The sequence below is a fragment of the Theropithecus gelada genome, chromosome 18 (genome assembly GCF_003255815.1).
Source record: "Theropithecus gelada isolate Dixy chromosome 18, Tgel_1.0, whole genome shotgun sequence".
In the NCBI taxonomy this organism is placed as follows: Eukaryota; Metazoa; Chordata; class Mammalia; order Primates; family Cercopithecidae; genus Theropithecus; species Theropithecus gelada.
In genome coordinates this window covers 54,910,188-54,937,343 of record NC_037686.1, presented here as the reverse complement: position 1 = coordinate 54,937,343, position 27,156 = coordinate 54,910,188, and the positions used below count along the sequence as shown (strand labels likewise).

The following is a 27,156-nucleotide window of genomic DNA, read 5'->3' as shown; positions in this document are numbered from 1 at the left end:
TTATCTCCCAAAGAGCATTTAAGAAGCTTAATGCTTCCATCACAGGAAACACCAAATATTTACTTTTTAAAAAATTATTTAAAAAAATATACCTTTGCCTTTAAGCATGATTTTTATTCATAGTTGGCTTAAAATAGACATTTCTAATACCTATGTTTTCCATAAGTATTGGGCACTCCTAAAAATCAAATGATTTATTCTTTTTTAAATCTTAACATCAGATCTTGTGTCTGATTTTATCTTTCAGAGTGGAGATTGGAGAACTGGAAGAGGCTAGATGTCAATCAGGTATCCATTTTGATTTTATTACATTCAAATTTAATTTTATCTTCTATAAGGAGGTTAGTCAAAAACTATAAAAAATAGATAATATTGACAAATTCTTTTTCAAAACATTTCAGTTACTAAGGGGAATTCTTTTAGTGCAAATATTTTAGCTCAACTAATCTGTCGTGGCAAAACAAACAAAACTTCAAGTGAAAATAAAAGACTTTTTCCAAATAACACTGGATAATTATTTGTTATGTAAATTGAAGTTCGCATGCCTGTTAAATTTCTGTGATTGCTTTTCATGATTGTATTGCTTAATTTAAGCACAGATCTATTAAAATTCCTGTTATGGGTTCCTTTCCTATAGTATATCAGTTACATTTTCTTTTTGTTAACACATATTTTACCTTTACTTCTAACCAGCAACCTTACAAATGCAATGGGAAAAAAGTGATGAGATTATAAATTACTCAGCTAGAAACCCTCTGTTAGAGGAAAATGTATAGCCAGTCTGATAAAGTTAGACTAGTAGCATTGTCTGTAAATATGAAGCACATAATTGTCATTGTTAAAAACATGCTACTTTAATAGCCATTTTCGCTATTTATAGAAGGTATAGCATCATTGGGATATGGCTTCCAAAGTGGCAGGAGTATCTTGCCTTCCAGGTCACCACACAAGCTGAGATTACTTACTGTGGTGGACAAATCAAGGTCCAGGGTCTCACTTTCAGACCTGTGGTTGTAGAAACTTGTTTCTTCCCAGCATAATAAGAATAGTCTTCTCCCAGGATAGATGCATACTACCCAAGTAAATGAACATGAACATATTAAGTCAGAATAGCAATTTATTAATTTGCAATTAAAAATCACTGTCAAAAAGACAGGAATGACTTGAAGATCACAAAACAAGAACATCTCGTATTCATAGCCAGACCAGATCATAATCAGCAATTTAACATAGATTCAGTTACTGCTCTCTGAATTGTCAGTCTGTTGGCGAACATTCCTGCTTCAGATCTCCATCAAATGAGAATCTCTTCTTCTATTCATTCCTTCTACTAACACTGTGATGTGTCTGTGGTGTGTTTCAACTTTGTACTAAGTGTAAGTATTTAGTGGTGAGTAAAGGCAGACTTAATCCCTGTCCTGGGAAATTTATACCTTAGGGGTAAGAACAGATACTCATCAGTCTGTTGTACAAATACATGTAAACTTGAAGCTGTGGTAACTACTACAAAAGAGATTTGTGCAGCAGTGAGACTGTAGAGTGGATGTATGTGATAGACTGTGGTCAGCAAAGTCTTCCTGAGAAGTCAAGGATTGAGCTAAGATTCATGAATAAGCAGGAATTAGTAGGCCAAGGCAGTAGGAGGAGGGCTTTTCAGGCAGAGGAAATGCATACACTAAGTTCTGGTGAGAGGTTACATGGTATATTAAAGGGTCTTGAAGAAAGCTGTTATACCGCAATAGAAGCCATGGGGTGGTGTGAGGCAGAAGGGAGGCACGGACCCTTCAGGGTCTCATGGGCCTTCTGAACTTAATTCTGAAAGTTCAAAGAATCCTTGAAGAGTTTGAAGCCTAGAGAGTGACATGATGTGGTTTTTTGTGTGTGGAAGAATCCCCCTGGCTGCAGCGTGGAGAAGAGATTAGAGGTGGCTGACAGTGGATTCTGAGGGAAAAGGAAAAGGCGACTAGAAAGACTTTGGAGATTTCCAGTTTTCTGCAGGATGGCACCTGGAGGACAGTCTAAATAGTAGCAAGTGAGAAAGATTGAGAGCCTGGGAACAAACTTGATGAATTCCAACTTTAAGTGAGGGAGTAGTGAAGGTATCTGAAAAGGAGGAGCCAGTGAGATAGAAGAAACTCAGCTGTGTGGTGTTGAGGCCAAGAAAGGAGTGGCCTATGCCATACTGCTGAAAGGTCTAGTAATGCCAGCAACACTTGTAGCTGTCATTGTCACAGGCTTATTATGTGCCAAGTACTTTATAAGTTTTATCTCATTTAATCCTGTCATACCTCTTTAAGGGAAAAACTTGTATTTATTTTTTTAACTGATAAAGAAATCGAGCAATTGGAGGGTTAAAAAACCTGCCTGAAAATTTGAAGCTGGGTGTTCTCAATTCTGAGTATTTCATTGCCTGAAAAATTATAAGGACTTATATAAACGTAGTCAATTAGATTTAGAAAATGGGTGGTTAGCTCTCTTAGAGAGAGCAGTCTATGGAATGATAAAAGGTCAGAGTGAGCCACAGTGGGCAGAAGAGTGATGGGAAGGTGAGGAAGTGAAGATAGAAAAAAGATGAACAAGTCTTCCGAGAAAATGACCTTGAAGAGGAGATATCCAAAATGGTATTTGGGATCTTTTGACTAAAGAGCCTCTTCTCTGGTTTATGTCTTTTCTGAACATCACTGGCTGGTCAAAGTATCCTTCTGATACTTTGTTTTTCTAGTTAATATATACATTTCTCCAGTTAAAGTCTACTCTTGATATTCATTTTATGTCTAAATAAGGCATCCTTGTATAATACTGAAAAACTGTTACATAAAATGGTCAAATTCTTAGCTAATAGGATAAGTAATTTTTTTGTTTTAGTATGTTTTACATTTAGGGCTTTTACTGGTTTCTTTTCAATTTTTTTTTATAGATTCATATACGTCTAGCAAATGACACTTTTAGAGATTAATATCTTTTTGTATTAAATACATGTTTGAAGGTAACTGATTATAACAAATATCATGGTTATATTCCAAAATATGGTTGTATTACATTATTTAATTTCTTTGTTGATGTCCATAGACTTCTTAGAATTGAGCTTTTTTATTTGTAGGCTGATATTGCACCATTGATGACTTCTCTTATTGGAGTTCCCTTTCCTCTTAACTCAGTGGTAAGGAATAAAATTTTATTATCAACTCTCAGTATAAAAAAAAACTATTGCACAGTAAAATTTACTCTTTTTTATGTGTTTCTGAATAATCTGGGAGTCTATTTTTTCTTTTTTTTTTTTTAGACAGGGTCTTGCTGTGTTGCCCAGGCTGGTCTTGAACTTCTGGGCTCAAGCAGTCCTCCCATCTCAGCCTCCCAAGTGTCTGGGATTATAGGCATGCACCACTGCTTCCAGCTTATATGATCTTTGATTACATTTATAACTATATATTCCTGTGTATTTATTTCTAAATATGCAGTACCTCATAATTGCTTGTGTATTATATTCTGTAACATGGAACATGAGCCAAATAGCTTTTCTTTAAGTACTTTAATTTTCTAAAATGTGTATGATTTATATCTTTGTATTCTGGTTATAAGTGATAGAAATGTGTAAGTAATTTTTTTATTACAAGCAGCAAAAACTGACTTCGTTTAAAGGGTAGTTATTGAAAAGGTATTGGTGATTTGCTGAAACAAAGTGGTGCTTGAAAACCAGGCTTGGAATAACCTGGAACCAGGATATCTGGAGACTTGGAAGAACGAACCACAGCCATGATCCCATGGCAGAGCTGTTCTCAGGGCATTGATATGAGGGTAGAGTAGCATTATACCTTAGTTTCTATCCCTTGACTATCAGGAGTCAAATTCCAGATCAGCAGTTCCCTAGATTATAAACCTAACATGCTGTATCTAATGGGCAAGATTTCTCAACAGAAAATAGTAATGCTGTTAAGAATGGGCCCTGGATACCGAAATGCCGAAAATAACTATTTCAACCAGCCACTCTTATTAGCTCTTCAAAATCAAATGTACTCTTAAAAAATAATGTTATTTAACCCAGAATGCTGAGTAATATGACCCCAACAGTCATAGTATTTGTGTATGTGTATAATGAAACAAAAGTTTACCAGAATAGTCCTTACTCTTATTATGTACGGTACACTCTGATATGTCTGAAGTCTTTCATTTTAAGTATGCTAGCTGTGGCCTACCATAGTAATTGTTTTTTTTGTGTGAAGCACTCAGTTCACTGCCTAGAACATAGTTATCTCTCAGCCAATGCCAGGTGTTAGTGAATTTAATTCATCTCTTGCTTTGCTTATCTTAATACATCTACTTTATGAGAAAAATAATAGAACATTTTTCAGTTATAGTTTTAAAAAGATTTTTCATTTAACTATTTCAATTATTTATTTGTCCATATGCCTTATCTTTATTGCTTTTCAGTCTGTTTTGTTTTATAAGAATAGCCTGAGCTGTCTGAATACTATCCATAAGCTGGTGTTTGTTATTTGCAGGGAATCCTTCCTGTGGATTATCTTAACAACACTGATCTCTTCAAAGCAGAGAGCATGTTTACAAATGCAGTACAGATTCTTGAACAGTTCAAGGTAAAAAAAAAAAAATTTAAAAAGGCACGCACAAAAATGGACAGTACTACAATTTAAATATTGAATATATTAAGGGAAAATACTTGATTTTGTTTTTTAACTATTTCCCTGTAATTTACCCTTAAATTTTACGTATTTGACTTGTTTCACATTTCTGAAGTGTAGGTTCTATGGCTCAGTCTGAGGGCATCAAATTATCTTTGAGGGGAATGACTGAATGTAAGATTACCACGTATGCTTACAACGACTGCAAGCCAATTCTTTAACTATTAGAATTTGCCCCATAGAAGTCTTATTAGAGATTGCAACATTTCTTGTCATTCCATGTACGTTATGAGATTCGTTAAGAGTTTAAAGAGGTGACTCTTTGACTAAAACCTTCTGTTATTCTTAACACTTTTAAGAATAAGCAGTTTGGCTTGTTTTATTTTCAGAGTTAAGGAAGTACAATTTTAATTACAGTATGTTATTTTGCAAGATTGATATGTTTAATTCTCAGCTTATTGAGATAGTAAGAAAATGTTAAATTTTTCTTTAAATATTTATGAAACAATATAGTAACATAAAATTCCATTTATTTTCAAAGTGGTTAATCATCCCTGAAGAATCACTTTAATGGATGTTTATATTTCAAAATGAAATTCATTTTTTTCTCATTTGTAATATTTTCATACTTGGTTCCCAGGTGAAAATGACTCAGAAAAAAGAAGTTACTTTACCATTTTTGTTTACACCATTTAAGTAAGTCCCTTACATTTTTTTATTAACTTGAAGGAAAGAATTTTCCACTGAGTTTGCAGTTTTTCACTGAGTGATAGGATTAGTTTACTTATACAGTTTGCCATTTTATATACATTAGTATAAACTCCAAATTGAAATCCTCTTCTATTACTGTTGTTAAATAATGAGCCAGGTGCTAGATAACTTTGGCTGGAAGAGGGATGGGGGAATGGAGAGATACATGAGAAATATTAAGGAGATGAACTCCACAGGGCTTGACTGGTTGGCTAGGAAGGTGTGGGGGCAGGAAAGAGTGTGACTTCCTGGCACTTGGCTTGGTTGATTAGGAAGATGCTGGTTCCATATGGCTTATTGAAAGAAGAACTAGTTCAAGAGACAAAGATGAATGTTACTAAGTTCAACTTACATTTGAAGATATCAGTTAATTAATTAGAAAGAGGGGCTTGGATCTCAGAAGATGTATGCTGCTTGTGAAGATTTTGAAGCCATAAGAATAAAGATAGGCTAGGTGCAGTGGCTCATGCCTGTAGTCCCAGCACTTTGGGAGGCTGAGGTGGGCAGATTTCTGGAGCTCAGGAGATCGAGACCAGCCTGGGCAACATGGTGAAACCCCGTGTCTACTAAAAATACAAAAATTAGCCGCACATAGTGGCGCATGCCTGTAGTCCCAGCTACTTGGGTTGCTGAGCCTGGAGAACTGCTACACATATAGTAGGCTCTAGAATTCTAGGAGACATCAAATCCTACTGGGTGAGTGTATTAGGGTTCTCTAGAGGGACAGAACTAATAGGATAGATGTATATGTGAAGGGGAGTTTATTAAGGGGTATCGACTCACATAATCACAAGGTGACATCCAGAATAGGCCGTCTGCAATATGAGGAGCAAGGAAGCCAGTCTGAGTCCCAAAACCTCAAAAGTAGGGAAGCTGACAGTGTAGCCTTCAGTCTGTGGCCAAAGGCCAGAGAGCCCCTAGCAAACCACTGGTGTAAGTCCAAGAGTCCAAAAGCTGAAGAATTCCGAGTCTAATGTTCAAGGGCAGGCAGCATCCAGCACAGGAGAAATATGAGGCTGGAAAACTCAGCAAGTCTGCTCGTTCCACATTCTTCTGCCTGCTTTATTCTAGCTGTGCTGGCAGCTGATTAGATGATGCCTACCCAGATTGAGGGTGTGTCTGCTTCTCCCACTCCACTGACTCAGAAGGTTAATCTCCTTTGGCAACAATGTCACAGACACACCCAAGAACAATACTTTACAACCTTCAATCAAGTTGACACTCAATATTAACCGTTACAGTAGGCAAAGAAGAGAGCCCCCAGGTCCAGGAAGATGTGTTTTCCTTGAATCAGGAGAGGAAAGATCTAGATCACAGACCTGGCTCTGCACTACTGACTGTGTTGGGCTTGCATCTTTGAGGTTCACATTCAATTAGCAAGGATTTTGCTGTTGACCAATTAAATAGAAATTGTTTTATCTATGAATCTTAAGGATGTGATTGAATGACTTCATTGGAATTATTTTTGACAACTTCTGTTGCACTAGTATGATATTCATAAATTAGAAAAGCGGCCGGGCGCGGTGGCTCACACCTATAATCCCAGCACTTTGGGAGGCCGAGGCAGGCGGATCACAAGGCCAGGAGTTTGAGACCAGCCTGGCCAACATGGTGATACCCTGTCTCTACTGAAAATGCAAAAATTTGCTGGGCGTGGTGGCGCATGCCTGTAATCCCAGCTACTCCAGAGGCTGGGGCAGGAGAATCGCTTGAACCCAGGAGGCGGAGGTTGCAGTGAGCTGAGATCATGCCACTGTACTCCAGCCTGGGCAATAGAGCGAGCCTCCATCTCAAAAACAAAAAAGAAAGGCATAAATATTGTATTACCCTCTGAATAATATGGTTGTATACTTGACTTTGTTTGTGTGTATATATGTGTGTATAGGACAGTAAAAATAAAATGAAATTAGCATTTTGCAAGTTACAATCATATAAAATTGATTACCCTAAATATATCGTTAGGATATTATGTTATTTACATCTCTTATGCTAATTCTAATTTTCTTTTATTGTAGTATAGAATTGAGATTTGTTAGTGGAATTGGTTCTGAGGAATATGTAAGTGTTCATACCTTTTTCAAGAAATATTGATTGACTGGTATGTGTTTTGTGGATATAGCAGTGAACAGGATAGACAAAGGCTTTGCATTCATAGAATTTATTTGTACAGTAGTGTCACAGGCAAACTATAACCAAATGAAGACGTGAATAAGAAATACATTATCAATTCCTTTTATGAAGAAAATACAAGGGCTGTTGAGAGTGAGAATAAGTGAGGGTTACTTTAGACCAACCACTTTAGAAAGACTGGTTAGGAGCCTGGCCAATGTGGTGAAACCCTGCCTCTACCAAAAAATATAAAAATGAGCCAGGCATGGTGACGCCTGCCTGTAATCCCAGTTACTCGGGAGGCTGAGGCATGAGAATCACTTGAACCTGGGAGGCGGAGGTTGCAGCAGTGAGCCAAGATCCCACCACTACACTCCAGCCTGGGCAACAGAGTGAGACCCTGTCTGAAAAACAAAAAAAAAAAAAAGAAAGAAAAGAAAAGAAAGAAAGGCTGGTTAGGGAAGGACTCTTCAGCAAGGGTTCAGGTGTATACTGCTCCCCCTTTTTCCATGTGGCATGGTAACTGATCATAGACTTCCCCTACTTTGATGTTCAGTGTCTGCCTACACATACATATTTAGAGCCACTACTACCTTTGTGTCCTCTGGGGGCCTGGCAAGATGGCTGATTCCTATGTACTGGCTCACCCACCCTGGAGTGTAGTGACCAGCCCTGCCTGTAGACCTGTCTGGCTAAAAATCACCACTTGCTAAAAGCCTGCAATATGACCAAAAAGATCTAAGATAACATGAGAAATAGACTCTTGAGGTCATATGAAATTCAAGGAACAGAACCAAACCTAAAAACATTAAAATTCTCAGAAATATTTAAGAAACTATTGCATCCATAAAACAAAAGCAGCATTAACTTTGCAAAATGTAGATAGGTACTAGATGCATTAAAAATAACTCTTACATTTAATAAAATAAATATTTCATAAGAAGAATGCAACAAAAAACTTAAAGAAAGATAAATTGTATAAGAATGGTCCAAATGAGAGGCAGATCCTCCAAATTAGAATAGGAAGTGTGTAGACCTCAAACTAAATGAAATGAATTTTAAGTAATAGATAGATTGAGTAAGAAGCTGAAAGAAATTAAGGACATGATGTATACATAGAAAGCATACATTTCTTCATCTGCGCCACCCCCCCAAAAAAACAAAACAATGACAATCAGAAAAGGGAGAAAGAAACATTTCAAACTTTATAAGAAAGCATGCTTCAAATATAAAGCACCCTCAGATGTGGCATGATTTTGGACAGTTGCTAGGACTGTGAGAAAGGGAATTCCTTTGAACATTGTCGTGTGGGTCAAGGCTTTAAAGAAATAGATGAGAAAATCTAATTGTAGCATAAAACTTTGTTTTTCAGTGGATAGTATTTAAATAGTCATGATGATATAAATATTGGTTTTCAGCTTTTAGAGTCAATCCTTGGACAAAACAGGGAAGAATGAATTATGATTACCGAATATGATGCAAATGTTAGCAGCCTTGAAAATGTACAAGTACAGTTAACAGGTTGGAAGGCAGAGAGGGAAGGAAATGTACATGGAATAGTGGCGGTGCTATTGTCTTCATGAAATAGAATATGGAGAATTTTATCTTTAGTTTAATTAGTCAGAGGTTTAGGTATTAGTTTTTGTTTTGTTTTGTTTTGTTTGGTTTGGTTTTGTTTTGTTTTGTTTTGAGACTGAGTCTCGTCCTGTTGCCCAGGCTGGAGTGCAGTAGCTCAATCTCGGCTTACTGCAACCTCAGCCTCCCAGGTTCAAGCGATTCTCCTTCCTCAGCCTCCTGAGTAGCTGGGATTACAAGCGCGTGCCACCACACCCAGCAAATTTTTGTATTTTTAGTAGAGATGGGGTTTCACCATGTTGGCTAGGCTGGTCTCGAACTCCTGACCTCGTGATCCGCCCTCCTCGGCCTCCCAAAGTACTGGGATTATAGGCATGAGCCACCACGCCCAGCCTTGGGTATTAGATTATGAAAGTAACCAAGGTCACCAAAAAAGGAGGTAAAAATGTGATATAGCCAAATTGAGTGGCGAGGAAAGCCAGAGACAACAGGGAGTCAACAAAAAGTACCCCCAGTCATCAAGTCAAGAAAAAGCAAGAAGAACATGTTTTTTAAAAATGTAGGCAACTACCGGAATAACTAAAAACAAACACATGTAAAAGTTTTTGGTCTGGGTTGGTGAACTGAGAAATGAAAAAGAATTATTATGCCCTTGTGTACTGTTTGATTTTTTTCAAAATATGTGCATATATTGCTTTGATAAAATGTATTTTTAAAAGTATATTTATCAAAATAAATAGATATTCTAATCATTGGCACAAATTCAGTAGAATATGTAATTGGAAAAGGATTCATAATAGAAATAAAATACTCAGCAATAAAATGATGAGAAATGTCCATTGTAAAGAAAACTATCAAATTTTATTAAGGACATAACAGACAATAAACAAATGTTGGATAGTACTGTTCAATATTGTAAAAATGTCAGTCCTCTCCAAATTACTTACTGAATATGGTATTATAACTAAAGGATTTTTGTATAATTCAAAAACATAATTTTAAAATTTATAACAAAAATAAGTTCTCAAGAATAGCTTAATTAGTTTTGAGAAAGAAGAACAAGAGATTTGCTCTCCTAGATAACAAAATACATTCTAAAGCTATTATAACTCTAAAAAATGTGATATTGATGCAGACTAAACATATAGATTTAGTGGGACTGATTCGTGAGTACATAAAAGACAAGATTCACTTGTCTACAACATGCACCTTGACTTATGATGGGGTTACATCCCTAAGTTGAAAATATTGTAAGTACAAAATGGATTTAATACACCTAACCTACTGAATATCATAGCTTAGTCTAGCCTACCTTAAATGTGCTGAGAACACTTATATTAGCCTACAGTTGGTCAGAATCATCTAAGATAAAGCCAATTGTATAATAAAGTATTGAATATCTCATGTAATTTATTGAATACTATATTGAAAGTGAAAAACAAAATGATTGTATGGGTACTCAAAGTATGCTTTCTACTGAATGAATATCACTTCCGTGCTAGCTGCAAAATCCTAAGTCAAACTCTCATAAGTTTGGGACTATCTTAAGTATATGGGATTTGGTTTTGACTAAAGGTAGTGTTTCAAATCAGTAGGAGAAGGATTTGTACTAAGAAAATTAACTATTTGGAAAAAATAAGGCTAGCTCTCATAACCTCATTTCATTCACAAAACTAAATTCTACTTTGATTAAAGAACTAAATATTTAAAAATAATCAAAAGTGTGAGGTCTATAAAACATAAAATTTAACAGTCATATGGAAAACATATTAGCTAGCATCATAATCAGAATTTTATTTTATCATTATTATTACTTTTTATAGAGATGGGATCTCCTATGTTGCCCAAGCTTATCTTGAACTCCTGGGCTCAAGTGATCCACCTGCCTTGGCCTCCCAAAGTGCTGGGATTGCAGGCCTGAGCTACTGTACCTGACTGTAATCAGAATTTATTAATTATATTAGTTATATAAAATTGGAAAATATACCAGAACCAGGTGGAATACTAAATTGAAAATTATTTTTTAATCATTTAGGGAGATGTGAACCACAGAAATTATGTGTTAAATTATTTTTAAGGGTATTTACTTTTACCCATTAATTTCATTCCTCCTTTGAGGTATTTTGAAACAGATATATTTGAGGGCATTGACTAATTGTTAGCTCTGCATTACAAGTCTTTAATGTTTGATGTTATCAGAAAAAACAGTTATCACCATTTACTGAGTACCATAGGCCCTTTATTTCTTTAGTCCAGTGGGTTTTTTTCACATTAACATCATATGTTTCTTTTTAATCACTTTTATATATGCACATAATGTCAGCATGTCTTCTTAGAAACTATATCAAGTAAATGTTGGCCTATAAACGTAAAAGATCAAAGAATACTGTTGTCACACATGCTTTTAGCAAAAAAGGTAACCCAGGTTCTTTTCACAAACTATTGTGTAATAAAGTCTTTCTTTTTGTATAAGTATTTTTTTTTGTTCTTAGAAGTATATTGTTCACTTGTCTGTTCTTAATTTGAGAAAATTCATCTAGGACATTGGCATCTGAAAATTCATAGTATCGAAATTTTCCTGACATGATTAATTTCACCAGCATTATTAGAGTTTATAGTATCTTCACCATTTTTCCATTGTCTTGTTCAGTCTTTTCTAGCATAGTTATGAGTAATTGGTGAATAATAAAATAATTCCTAGGATAATGAAATAATAGCAAATGTTTCAGAACATAGGAAAAATAAAATTGCCAAGATTCTTAGGCTTATGAAAGGGTCTAAAAGGGCCATGTGGTAATTGCATATCCTATTTTTTGCAAAAATAAGTAAATTTTCTCTTTGATATTTTAAAGACCTCTAAAAAGAATAAAAGTAATAAAACATCCATTCTGAGAAATAGAATTGCTAAAAAAAAAAAACTAAAAAAACCCCTAAAGCTAAAATTGGGTCCAGTAGACCCTGGTGATGGTATGCTGAAGGATGACCAGCAGGTGGAGCTACATGACCAGGAGAAGCATATAAGGCTCGCCCATCTGCAAAAAGTGGAAAAACACTTTATGTTTAAAATTGTGTATTGTAGAGGCTGGAGTATGACAAGAAATAATTTAAAAGAAAAAATGCCACAGAATAAGAAGAAAGCAGAAAAGATCTCTTAAGAGATATCTTAGGGGGAAAAATATAGAGTTGGGAAGGCGATATATACCTTGCCAATAGAAGCAAAAGTATTTGTTACTTTTTTATTTGAAAATTATTATACAAATTTGGACAACTTAAAGAAATTTTAACAAAAAATTGTATTTTCTACTAAAATGACAACAAATACTTGGTTTCTCTAATAAAATTTGTTTCTTTTAGCTGATAAAGGCCCTTGTCGTAGACAAAATTTAAATACTAGCTTGTATGTGAACCTTTCTACCAGTTTACCTATCTGATTTACTCACTGTTTATAAGAAATGTAATTTTATGCTTCAAAACTGAAATTTATTTTTTAAAAAACTTCTGTGCATCACATACCTCCATAGAAAAATATTATTCATTCACTTATGACATGAAGGGTGATATGATTCTATATCATTGGTCATGCTAAAGGAATGAAAATTATTCTAGAAATAAATTTTTATCCTGCTTTCTCTGTCTTTATACTCTTAAAAGTATTTTTTTGCTTTAAATAGACATTCTAAAAAGTAGACAAGTATCACTAAAATATTAGGTCATGTGTAGATGAAAGCAAAAAAACTTTTGTAACAAAAATCATAGTAAGTAAAGGGCAGCATTTTAGGAGATCTTGTCTTCTAAACACTAGTTGACCCTGAATAATTGATAAAATTCTTGATAATCCTAAAATGTGGTTTACTTTATTCTATAGTAGTCAAGAAACCATGAAGAAGTGAATAGTAACAATTACAGCAAAGTAATGTGCACAGATTAAGACAACTCATTTCTCTCTTTTTTTAACTTAAACATAACATGTTTATAGATTCTTTAAAACTTGATATTTTCAATAAAGATGATTTAGTCAATAAAGGAAATTTTTCCTCACAAATTTCTATGTAGAATGTTATATTTCAAACATGTTGCTTTTTAAGTTAATACTTTGTTAGTTTTTTCATATCTGTAACTATACATCGATTAAAGGGAAAATGAACAATAGATGGTAAAACCATCACTTTTCCTTGTGGGCAATCTGAATTTGGGCAGTTGATAGGAAGATATATTAGTTTTCTAGGTAGTTTGCCATAACAAACTACCACAACCTACATGGCTTAGCATAACAGAAATATATTCTTTCACAGTTCTAGAGACTAAAGTCCAAAATTAAGGCCAGAAGTCCAAAATCAAGTGTCACCAAAACCATGCTCCCTCCAAAGGCTCTAGAGAAGAGTCTTCCCTTGCCTCTACCTAGCTTCTGGGGACTGCAAGCAATCCTCGGTTTCCTTGGCTTGTAGCTTCATCATTCCACTGTCTATCTCTGTCATCAGTGGTCTTCTTCCTTGTGTCTCTGTCTCCAGATCTCCCTCTCAAGGACACCAGTCACTAGATTTAAGGTTCACCCTAATTTAGTATTAATGTGCTTTAGCTTGATGATGTCTACAATGACACTATTTCAAAATCAGGTCACATTCCCAGATACCAGGGGTTAGGATATTTTTGGGGGACACAATTTGACTCTCAACAGAAATTAATAGTTTACATTTGTCATCATTTCAGCTATTGCAGAGTAATTATCTTACAATGCTTCATTGATTCACTTAACCAATATTTATTGTTTTCCTACTGTGTTCCAGGCACTATATTGGGTGTTGGAAAAGATAGACGTAGTGCTGCCTGCCCTTGTTGGACTCTAAGTCTGATAGGAACATATAGGCAGTATAGCAAATGATACAGTGTGATAAGGGATAGCTCAATGTATTATGAGTGACTGTTTTTGTCAGAACAGTTGAGGAGCACCAAACCCACAGATGAGGGATGCAAATTTATAGGAAGTAGGGAAGTTAAACAAGACAACTTCAGTGAAGGCAGTGTTGGGAAGAGGACTTTTGATTTGTTGATACCTCAGAGAGCAGCTGAGATGGAGACGCAAGAAGTCTCAGAAGCTCATCACACTTCTGAGGTAATAACAGCCAATATACCAGCTTTCATTAACTGACACTAATTGCTATAGGCTGCAGTCGTCTGAGACAGCTAAGAACGTGGACTTAAAGTGGGAAAGTATGGCAGTGATGTGCTAGCAAGAGGCTCAGCTCTCTGAGAGAGGGAAAGACTACCATTAATAGTCTTTGCCAATTTCATTGGTATAAATACGCTCACTATGATCAATTTCAAGCTACCAAGGATGATGCGACTAGAGAAAGGGAAGAGTTGTACACTATCTGCCCTTGGGAGCTGGTGTGCGCAGCACTCAGCACACCACTGAGGGAGGGAGACATCTTTGTATGCTTATATTTTCATATTTTTTTATGATGACTCTTATTTTAAAGCCAAATAGAAGAAATTTAATAGGGTTTTTTTTTGCCTTATATTTTTCATGTTAAATATATTAAAGAAAATGTATTTTAGCTAAGGGACAGTAGATGCAAATGCAATATTAAAATATGATAGCCCTCTAGAAATAATGGGCTTATAGAATTTAATGAATATTTTAAACATTTTATTAAAATATTTTAATGACTCAAAACCCACTTTGGTAATGTGAAAACAAAGGAGAATTTTTTCCTTATATCAACCTAAATGAACTCTTCTACCTTTCTTTTCTTTTTGTCTTGTTCTCTGTGGCTGCATGTAAGTATTCAGCTGTGCCCTGAGCTAACACTGTTATCTATGCAGTGATTCTGGAGTTGGGTACTTTTTCCTCCTGATCTCTTATGGACCCCATCTGTTCGAAAGTTCCTTGTTTAAATGTAAAATACCTTCTGTGGCCTAGTGGTTTTAATTATGTTACTAGCTCTGTGGTCTGATCATTTAGGAGTTTCTTTGGCATTCCTCCTGGCTGGCCTTCAGCCATTTTTTTGTTTATACTTTTTACCACAAGCAAATCTCATCATCTCCAAAGATGATTTCTCTGAAAGCCCTCAGTTTGCCACACCAGTCACAAGTGTCTGAAAGGAGGGGGAGAAAATAATCAAATCTTTTTCCCCAAGTTTGAAATTCAGGAATCTTATATATATATTTTTGTAATGTCATGAATAGTATAGTGATTTTTTTATGTATAGTTGTTTTATATATGATATTTTTAAATTTAGGAATAATTCTTGTGGGAATAATAAGATGTTTTTGACATTATAAAAGTGGGAATAAAAAATAATTTAGAAGGTAAATATCCTAAATCAAGAGTTAGAACATTTCATAGGGATTTTTTTTTTATAAATTTATCGGTATGTTTTCCATGTGTAGTTTCCCATGCATTTTCTTGTTGGGAAAATAGCGCCATGTATTTTTAATTGCCATTTCCATCATCAGTCCTATCTTCTCCTTCCACTATTATGTATGTTTGTTAGGGCCTGGATAATTGGAGTAAGCAAAATGCCACAGAATATAGGTCCCAGCTACTTAGGAGGCTGATGTGGGAGGATCACTTGAGCCAAGGAGGTCAAGGCTCCAGTGAACCTCAGTCATGCCACTGCATGAGTCTGGGTCTGCATGAGTCTGGGTCTGCATGAGTCTGGGTGAACAAGCAATGCCTTGTCTCAAAAAAACCCAGACAACAACAACAACAACAAACCCAGACTGTTGCAGTTGTTCAAGCAAATGATGAGGTCTTGCACCATTACTTTCCTCAGTGACTACCCGCTCACAGTTATTATGTACTTAGTGTATGCAAGGCACTGTTTTAAATAATGTATCAGTGTTCGCTCACTTTATTCTTAAAACAGCGGGATATGGTGGGTACTGTTATTACAGATACTTCGGCTACAGTGGTTTGACTTAGGATTTTTCAACTTTATGATGGTGTGAAAGCTACACACATTCAATAGAAACCGTACTTCAGCAACAGTATTCAGTAAATTACATGAGATATTCAACACTTTATTATAAAACAGGCTTTGTGTTAGATAATTTTGTCAAACTGTAGCCTAATGTAGATATTCTGAGTACATTTAAGATAGGCTAGGTTAAGCTATGATGTTCGGTAGGTTAGGTGTAAATGGACATTGACTTAAGATATTTTCAACTTATGATGGGTTTATTGGGATGTAGCCTCAGCTTAAGTTGAGGAGCACCTGTATCTCATTTTCACATGAGGAAATTGAATCAGAAAGATACTTCCCCCAAATAACAGAATTAGTGAACATTGAAGCTGGGATGGAACCCAGGCAGTCTGGCACAGAATCTATCACTAACCAGGGTGAGATTTATCCTTCCCAGTGTCCTCCTTGAGAAATACTGCTTTAGGATTGACAAGATAGGAATGGAAGGAAGTTAGGGATTTAAGGTATAATGGAAGTTGAATCATTAAGCCCTAGGCAATGGCCAGGTGTAAGGGAAAGGGGAAGCGTTGAAGTGTGAAACTTCCTGTTTTGGGAGATGTTGGACATACATTATGATTTACTAAACTGCTGCTCATAGGAAGAGGGCCAAGTTCAGTTGTGGATCTGCTGAGTTCGAGCTGTCTGTAGAACAGCATCATGGTGTGACTGTATAGACAGTTGGAAATCTGAGTCTAAGGCTCAGGAGCAGGAATCAGGCTCTCAATGTAGCTTTTGGAAATTATCCATACACTAGTATTAATTGACGCTGTGAGGCTGGGTGAAATCCCTCGGTCAAGGATACTAGAGACTGGAATACTGGGCAAGGACAGGGAGAAAGCATAAGAAGTGCTAGTATTGTTTTTCCCTATTTTTACATTTCATAAAATGGATTTTCAATGCATGATGAAACTGGGATGCAGAGACTTTAAAAAGTTCACATGACTCTTTTAAGGACATGTAAGCATTTCATTACAATGATTTTTATGTTCCTTAATCATAGTTTACACTAGTTCTTTTGTTCCAGCCTAATAAATCATTCAGCACCTGTAATATAAAATGATATTTTCTGTGGTAAAATTTTAGAAAAATGACATAAACTTGTCAGTTTGCAAACACTATAGTGTTTACCATGAATTTGTGGCATCAATATTTAGTTTATCTGGAAGAATGTAGAAAAATGTATTGATCACTGGAAAGTATGATAAATTAATTATTATTTAAATGTTATATATGTTGAAAGAATCTTAGGATAAACAGGTGAAGTCTTATGGGATTTTGTGATATATATAATATTTTTGAAACTGCTTTTGTTTGTTAATAAAAATAGAAATTGCATGGACAAAAAACAAATACAGTGACTGATCCAGATATTCTTGTTTTCAGATTTTTTTCTCATGCTGTTTTAATTGTAAACTGTTATAAAATTGGGTTACTAAAACCCTTGGTGGGTTCTAGTAATCACCAACTAGTAAGTCATAAAACTTTTATAACTTTATTGTATTTCAGAATTGTTATTCAGATTTTCCAAATTATTATTTGTGAGTTATGTATGATGTCGTGAAAACACTTGATTTTCATGTTTTTCATTCATATTTTAAAATATTTAAAGATAGTTTAGTTTTATAGCTTTATTTAGCATCCCATTTTAAAGCAAGACTTAAGGAAGTATTTTTGTAATAGAATATATACCAAATACAACCATAGTATTTATCAAAGAAAAACAAATTCAAGTTAGAAATACTTTTTTTCATTTTTGATATTAGCAAAAATGATTTTTATATGATTATGTCGCTAAATGGACACAAATTGCTGTTGTAGTATACATGTATATAATCACTCTTTTGGAGAGTAAATTCCACTCTATCAAGAACCTTAAAGTATTTAAAATCTTTAACCAAGTAATTCCATTGTGTGATACAGAACTTCAGGAAGTGAATGTGAAAAACTATTTGCCCCAAGGTATTCATCCTAGGATTGCTTATAATCAAAAAGATGGAAAACCACATAATTGAACAATAATAACATGTCTACTAGATGGACTATGCGACTATTAAATGTTCTGTTTTCAGGTTCTAATATGTCTTAGAATAATGTTTTAATATAATCATCAACAAAATGCAGCTTACAAAGTTACACATTCGGTATGATTACAACTACATTAAAAATTCGTGTGTGTGTATGTATATAATATAGTATATATAATAATGTAATATATATATAATAATAATATATATATATATATAAAGGGAATTTAACCAAAAATGCTAACATTAGTAAGATATGTGCTCTGGCAGTGATTTTTTTTTTTTACTCATTCTTTTTTGTATTTAACTATTAAAAATAATTACATGTTTTTTGATGAGAAAAATATTTTTATAAGAGAAGTATTTCTGTAGTTTATAGTTTTCTGAAATAGGTTTACATAAAGGCGCATAAAGAGACATAAAGATTTTTAGCAAAGAAAAATAGGCAAAATGCAAAATAAATTTTGCCTGTTTTCCCATGCACACACATTGAAAGGAAACACCACAAAAATTTCAAAGCATGTTGGAGAAAGCCCTAAGGCATATGATGTCTGGTATTTGAAGAAGTGCAAGAAAGAGCAAAAGAGGAATGGGCAGGGACCGTATCTCTCCTCACAGGCAGGTTTTGCATTTGTACTTTGTCCTCAAAGTAGTGTGGATTTTAAGGCATGGTTAGATCTGCATTTTACACATGTCATTCACTGGTACCTGTGAGTTGTGGGAAGCAGGTTTTCCTCCACTTTATAGATAAAAAACCTGAAACTCCCAAGTCCTTCGTTAGTGAGATTCGCTAGTGAGATTTACAGCTGAAACTTGAATCTGGACCGTCTCTCTCCTAATCTGGTGTCTTTTTTTGCCATTCCTTCTGCCTCAAATGCTATGTAATTTAGTACCTTTATGTTTTTAAAGGGAATGCCATCAGATCTTTTGGTAAATTCGTAAATTTAATGAAATTGGTAAGTATTCTTTTAAGCAGGTTTAGATCACGTGTATAGTTCAGTAATATAGTAAATAATGGTATTTGTGTGGAATGCTTGGTCTACTCATGTTGCTATGGTTTATTTAATCATTTTTCTCAAAGTCGGATCTTACTGGCAGCTCATTATATAGACATAGTAAGTTTTTATTCTTAAGAAGTTATTCCATTTCTGAATAAGGAGTTGTCAGGGAGGTAAGCCAAGTTTCATGTCATAACACCTTTGTGAAAATTTGAGTGTTTCAGTCTCTCTATGTGATGCTTCCTTCATGCATTAGGGTTCATAATTAGTTCATAAAAATAGAACTTTAAGAAACCTTTTCTATACAGTTTTATCTCACTTTTTTTTTTCATTTTTATAGTCACAAAAGATATAATGAGCTATAGCATGCAACGGAATTAGTGGATCTCCTTTTTCTCTGACCTTCTAAGTTTCCCATTGTCTGCATTCAAGTATCCTTTCCTATCTGAAATCTCACTATGCCAACGAATTTTCCTCACATAGGAACCAAACATTCAGTTAATATTTTAGATGCCCCTTACTATTCAAACTCTCCCTTTTATCTAAAATTCAAAAACTGAGTAGATTTGGATAATACCATATTTTCTTGTTAAACTAACTTGCTCTCAGACTCTCATTATCTTAATTCAAAAGCTGAAATGAATTGGATATTCATGGTACAACTACTTTCTAATATCTTTCAGTTTCCTCACTCTTATTTTCATCCTGATTTTAGGAAGTCCATTTGGTCTATGGAATAAATGATAATATTCTTTGAAAGTTCTTATCAGCAATTTAATGTCATGATAAGTTTTTTCCAGCCATTTAGTTCTTAACGTGCCTTCTTTTTCACTCGACGTACTTTGGTTTTTCTCATCAGTAGAACAGTGGGTCCCTCCTTTTTATGTTTTTATTATCCTCATTTTCCACCATCTTGTAGGCATTTAAGTGCAGATTTGATCACTTATGTAACTTTTCAGCAATTATTAAGGCTTTAAGGATTTTTTTCTATTATAGTCTTTAATTTTTTTAAATTTCATTTTTAGAAAGAGGGTCTCACTCTGTTGCCCAGGCTGCAGTATAGTGGCCCAGTCATGGCTCACTGGAGCCTTAGCTGTCCTCCTGCCTCAGCCTCCTGAGCAGGTAGGACTACAGGTGAGCAACACCATGCTTGGCTAATGTTGCCGAGACTAGTCTCGAGCTCCTGGCCTCAAGCAATCCTCCTGTCTTGGCCTCCCAAAGTACTAAGTGCCTGAGTCACTGCACCCAGCCTCTATTATGGTCATTTATGTTAATCAAAAATTTACATTCCATTGCTGGCTTATTCTTTATAAGAGCATGAGAGTTAATTAACATTGCAAATATCCCAGAGACTTTATAGATGAATAATTTATCTTTATTATACTATATTATATCTAAAACTTGTATTATTTTAGGAAAAGAAGAAAGATAGGTCTAGAGGGAACTGGAAAGAATCTAAACTCTTTCGTGTCAATGTTTAAACTTCTTTCTTGAAAAGAAAACCTGTTCTCTGAACAAAGATTCTTGTACCAAGTAAATCAATTTACTTTTCACAAGTAAGAATAACTAATCAGGGTCTTTTTTATTAGCATCTGAGAACATATTTTCGTTCCAGAAGTCTTCTCTTCACCATATTAAATTATGTAGTTTCTTCAGCCTTCCCTTAGGGAAAGTTAATTTTCAACCCTGTATTTGATCTTGCTGCTATTCTGAATCCATTCCAGATGTCCTTGTCACTGTTTGTGCTATCAACCTAGAAGCAAGGAAGTGCTAGACATATGCATTCATTAAGAGGGGACTGATAAAAATGTGCTATTGGATTCTGAATATTATAAAAGAAATATTAATCAAAATAAAAATAAAATAAGGAAGTTAAGTAGAAATTTAGTTTATATGAGTAATCTAGGAATTTTAGTTTGAAAAGTTTCTTTGTAAAATTGATACATTATGTACATATTTTAGGGATACATGATACATTCATATAATCAAATCAGGGAAATTTGGATGTCCATTACCTTAAATAGTTATCTTTTCTGTACACCAGGAACTTTTTAATTATTCTGTTTCAGCTATTTTGAAATGTATAATAGATTAATGTTAACCATAGTCATCCTACTGCTCTATTGAACACCAGGTCTTATTTCTTCTATCAAACTGTATTATTTATACCCATTAATCCACCCTCTTCATTGCCTTCTCCCCATACTCTTCTAGCCTCTGGTAACCACCAGTCTACTCTCTACTCCTTGTGTACTATTGGTGGGAATGTAAATTAGTACAACCACCATGGAAGACAGTATGGAGGTTCCTCAAAAAACTAAATATAGAACTACCATATGATCTAACAATTCCACTACTAGGTATATATATCTAAAAGAAAGAAAATCAATATATTGAAGAGATAATCTGCACTCCCATGTTTATTGCAGTACTACTCACAGTAGCTAAAATATGGAATCAATCTAAGTGCCCATCAGTGGATTAAGGGATAAAGAAAATATGGTATATATACATGATGCAGTATTGTTCATTCATTAAAAAAGAATGAAATCCTGTCATTGGCAGCAACATGGGTGGAACTGGAGATCATTATGTTTAGTGAAATAAGAGCAACACAGAAAGACAAATTTTACATGTTCCCACTCATATGTGGGAGCTAAAAAAATAGATAGGAAATGTTCTTACCATCCATTCAGATAAACAGAATTCCCTGCAAAAGGTTTTGCCCTTCAGAAGTAGAAACTTTTCTGTATCATGGAATAAATAATTTATGTGTTAATTCATGTATAACAATACAATATTCAATATTTATTGAATAACATTCAATAAATTATCAGCTTTTAGTGATAAAAATGTGTAAAGTGCTTGGATTTATTGCCTGAATAAGGTTTAGAATGGGAATTTTTTACTTCTGTGGTTTGATGGGTGAATTCTGAGGTCTGGGCACAGGAAGTGTGGTGCCAACTCTCTATGTGACTTACTAGAACAACTTTTCCTAAGACTAAAATGACACTGCTGGCTGCTGTTGTAGCCTTTTCTTCTTCAGAAATATCCTTGGCTTTCTATTGTGCCTTGCATCTCTCAGCATTACCTTAGTCTTTGCATTCTAGTGTGTCATTGGCAAATGCCCTTGCCAATGCCCTAACCCTACCTTAAGACTTTTGCCTTAAAGTCAGTGCCTTGACTTATATTAGTATAACGACAACAGCATTGTTTGTATTTGTGTGTTATGTCTTTTCTTATATCCTTTCACATTTAACATTTTGATGTTCTAACATTTAAGATATGTCTTCCTTAAGTAGCCCATAATTGACTTTGTAGTTTTTGTTTTTTTTATCCAGTATTCTACTTTTTTTCTTTTAGTTGGTGTTTTCTGACCATTTATACTTACTATAATAACTGACATATTTGCGTTTGTTTTCCATTTATCCCATCTGTTTTATGTTCCTTTTTCTGTTTTATTTTGTTTTCTGCAGATTAATTAACTATTTTAAATTATTTTAATTTTCCAGCCCTCCCCTGCCCACATATTGGCTTGTTATTTATACATCCTTTTAATGGTTATGTTAAAGATTATAACAAGCATTTTGGGCTCATTGTTAGTTTAATATAAATTAAATTAATGTAAATTAGTACTCTGCCCCTTCCCAGTCATTGCTAGGACTTTAGAATACTTTAAATAACTTTCTTTCATACCTTTGATGTTATTGTTATTATATATTTTAATTATAAGTATATTGCTACATTTCAACTTATTATTGCCTCGTATTATCAACATTTATTTAGATTTACTCATATATTCACTGTGCCTTTTGCTCTTCATTCCTTTCCACGTTTCTGTATTTCTTATCTGTGACATGACATTTCTTTTCAAGGGCATTTGCCAATGAAAGATATTTTTCTGTTGTTATTTGTCTGAAGATTCATTATTTTACCTTTACTTTTGAAACATCTTTTCAAGTGGAATTCTAGATTGTCAGTTATTTTCTTTCAGCAACTTAAGGATGTCATTCCATCATTCCTGTTCAGTGACCAACTGTTTTATTGTCATTTGTGTGAAGGCAATTTGTCCTCTTCCCCCAGCTGCTTTTAAGATTTTCTCTTTGACTGGTTTTCAGCAGTGTTACTGCCCTGTCCATATACAAGGTTTTCTTTGTAGTTATTTTGCTTGGAGTTTGTAGATGTTCTTAAATCTGTGGATTAGTATCTTTCATTAGTTTTGTAAAATTGTTGGCCTTTATCTTATCAGATATTGCTTCTGTCATATTCCATCTCTCCCTCTCTGGGATTCCAATTATATTCGTATTAGACCTGTTTCATCATGAATCGCATTCTATTTGTATAATCTTTTTCAGTATTCTTCTGTCTTTTTGCTCTTCAAGCTTCAGGCAAGATATTTTCTTTTCCTTTTTTTTTTTTTTTTTTTTTTTTTTTTTGAGGTCTCACTTTGTTGCCCAGGCTGGAGTGCAGTGGCATGATCTTATCTCACTGCAACCTGTGCCTCTCAGGTTCAAGCGATTCTCCTGCCTCAACCTCCTGAGTAGCTGGGTTTAAAGGCATGCACCACCACACCCGGCTAATTTTTGTACTTTTAGTAGAAACTGGGTTTCACCATGTTGGCCAAGCTGGTCTCAAACTCCTGACCTCAAGTGATCCATCCACCTTGGCTTCCCAAAGTGTTGGGATTACAGGTGTGAGCTACCGTGCCCAGCCCAGGCAAGATATTTTCTACTGATTCTGTCATCAGTTACATCAGATTTCTCTTCTGCTGTGTCTAGATTGCTGTTATTGAATTCTTAATTTAAGTTGTTACATGTTTTTAAATTCTAGAACTTCCATTTTGATTATTAAAAAAAAAAATAGGTTCTGTTCTTTGGTACAATTTTCTGTCTTGTCTTCTTGACATAGTAACCATAATTATTTTAGCATCTGTACCTGATAATGCCAATAACTAAATCATTTGTGAGTTTGTTTCTATTCTTTTTTTTCAGCTGGTCTTGTTTATTAAGTCTGGTAGTTTTTAAATGAATGCTTATCTTTATATATTAAAAGTTTTAGAATCTCTGGATTATTTCATTTTTCTCCAGAGAGATTTTACTTTATCCTCTGATGGCCACAAAGAGTAGTGGCTGACTCAAGGCTGTGCTGCAATTTTAAGCCTCCTCTGATCTCTGGTTTATCTCTGTTCTTAGAGTGTAGTATCTCAGGGATCCCAATACAGACCTTGTATTATCTAGAACCTTTCTTCTCTGGTGGTCACTGAATACCAATTTTTGTCTCTTGTACATCTTGAGACTACCAAAACTTCTGTCTGCTTTTCAGGAGCATTCTTCTTAGCTTCTTGTCCTCTTGTTCTACACAAATAAGTGTCAGACTTACCTTTTTTTTCACCTCTTTTCTCACCAAGACTTGGCCTTTCTTTCTTTACCTGAGTTCTCCAAATAATATAGTATAACACAGTATTTCTTTCTTATAAAAGCTCTTTCTCTCACTCTTCTTAAGATTTCACCTCAGAATATGTGTTAGTTTAAAATTCCAGATGCATTTTTAAAATGTCTTTTTTTAAAAATCCACAATGAAAATGTACATTATTTTCTTATTTTTCTTCCTTTTTAGGTCCTCAAGTTCTGGCTGCATTGGCAGCTAAAAACTTTAATTTTTATCTCTCCAGTCCTCCAAGATTGCCAAAGACTCTTGGATTCTCTACTTCCTGGCAGCAACTATATCCCCTAATTCTCAGCCTTTTGCTTTGTGCCAAGAATAAAAATGGTAGATTCCCTCAGTGTTACACTTGGAGAATTTTGGATTACTTCCCTGTGGTTTCCTTCTCTCTAGGATCTTAGCCTTTCATTACTTGATTGTTTTGGTACCTTCAGATTTATTTTATTGGGCTTTCTAGTTCTTCTTGGTGGGAGCATTGCTATGCCCAAAGCTTCTCTGGTATAACCAGAAGCTATGGTTAAATCTTAGTGTTTTAGTCATTTTATTTTAAAGTGTTGATGAACAAGTAATGCATGAACACAATAAAATTTATACAAACAATAATAAAAAGTCACTTTTCCTCCTGTGTTCCAGTCTTATAGTCTTTTCCTTTGGAGGCAAAATTGCAGTTTATTATGTATCTATATATATATCACGTATACATATGTACAAGAATACAGTCTGAATAATATCCAATAATATCCAAAAGAAAGGAAATCAGTATATTGAAAAGATAATCTGCGCTTCCATGTTTATTGCAGTACTACTTTACAGTAGCTAAAATATGGAATCGATCCAAGTGCCCATCAGTGGATTAAGGGATAAAGAAAATATGGTATATATACATGATGCAATATTATTCATTCATAAAAAAGAATGAAATCCTGTCATTGCAGCAACATGGGTGGAACTGGAGATCATTATGTTAAGTGAAATAAGAGCGGCACAGAAGACAAATTTTACATGTTCTCACTCATATGTGGGAGCTAAAAAAAATAGCTTTGATGAAGTAGATAAGAATTGATAGAATATAATTGATGAAGTACATAAGAATACATAAGTATACATGATATATGTATATCCTTCTTGTTATATTTCAAGTTTTATTTATAAAATATTTCAAACATGCTGAAAAGAATAGAGGATATAATAAAAATTTTTCTACCCACAACTCAGGTTTAAGAAAATGTTAACATTTTACCATATTTAGATTCTTTTTTTGGGGGGGGGTGGGGGAATAAAATGGTGTAATATGCTTGAATCCCTATTTTAAAAATCTATTTTATTTAACAATTCTTTTTTCTATTTAGTTTGGTTTTCAGGATTTATCCATGTTTATATGTGTAGATCTCCCTTGTTCATTTTAGTTCATATATGGCATTCTTTTAATTACTCCCCTGCCAACCCCCATTAATTTTGTTGTTACTTGGTTTTGCTTACGTAAATCGGAACGTATTTTACTCTATATTCTAGACTTTATATTTCTTACAAAACCTCTTGATGTTTAAAGTATGTGATACCAAGAAAATTTACTTTATATACCCTCTCAATTTGATGGAAAACTAAACAGAAAACATATTTGGGGACAAGTGTATGAGAGTCTTTGATGTCATGGTGATACAGTGAGGCTTGTGTAGAACATTTTGGTGAATTCCAGATATATTGCAAACCTTTGGCATGTCCCAAGGTTTATAAATAGTGCATTTAGGAAAAATTACAAATTACCCTGACTCCTGTTTCTTTACCTTAGTACTTCCAGTATAATATAACATAGCATAATATGTAATGTAAATATTTCTCCTTAAGATTTTTTTTCTCTCATTCTTCATAAGACTTCACTTAACAGAATGTCTGTTAAATTAGCTTAAATAATTTAACTTCAAACAAGCTTTTTTTCTTTCTTTTTATTTAAAATTTTAGGTACATTACAAATGGCAATGTATGTTAGTCTCTTATTTTTCTTCCTTTTTTAGGTCTGCAATATTTTGATAGCATTGTAATCAAGATTTATTGATTCATTTTATGTGCTTTAGCACTTTGCTAAGTATTATTGTGGATATTAATGGAATATAAGACATTACCTTGGCCCACGTGGAGGTTAAAATTTAATTGAAGAGAAATAAACTGATCATTAGATCACTAACTGAAGTGCTAATGATGTGAAGTGAGATTTGGAGTGGACCATAAAGGATGGTGAATATTTGATTTTGGAAAGCAAAGAGGGGAAGATCTTTACGATTCCAGATAAGTGAAGCTTGAAGAGTTTCACCATTATGCAGCTGAGGGTACACATTTATGATAATGGGAAATTAAGTGAAGTAGCAGCAGAGGGTCATCAGTAGTCCAGGAAGATTAGAATTGATGAAGTAGACCGTGAGATGCCCAGGAAGATTAGAATTGATGAAGTAGACCGTGAGATGCCCATATCAATTGTAAGTGAGAGGATGCAATCAGTATTTTAGGAAGCTGAGTGGATCAGAGCAAGAAGAAGGAGGTCAACTAGAAAGCTTTTATGGAAATTTGGGAAACTCAACTTAGATATAGCCTTCCAAAAAATGCCTGTGCACTTTGGCACAGTAATTGCTATACTAAGGCTTCTGGGAAAACACTTCAAGAT

General features: G+C 34.4%; 1 protein-coding gene across 2 annotated transcripts in view; it reads left to right on the top strand.

The window, feature by feature from the left end:
* The window catches only part of PIGN (phosphatidylinositol glycan anchor biosynthesis class N), a 138,246-nt gene that overhangs the window by 44,132 nt on the left and 66,958 nt on the right, over positions 1-27,156 (top strand). For both annotated transcript variants that reach the window (XM_025365614.1, XM_025365615.1), the window contains exons 10-13: positions 248-288; positions 3,101-3,160; positions 4,500-4,592; positions 5,278-5,333. In XM_025365614.1, coding sequence (XP_025221399.1) covers positions 248-288; positions 3,101-3,160; positions 4,500-4,592; positions 5,278-5,333 — 250 coding nt within the window. The remainder of the gene's footprint in view (positions 1-247; positions 289-3,100; positions 3,161-4,499; positions 4,593-5,277; positions 5,334-27,156) is intronic.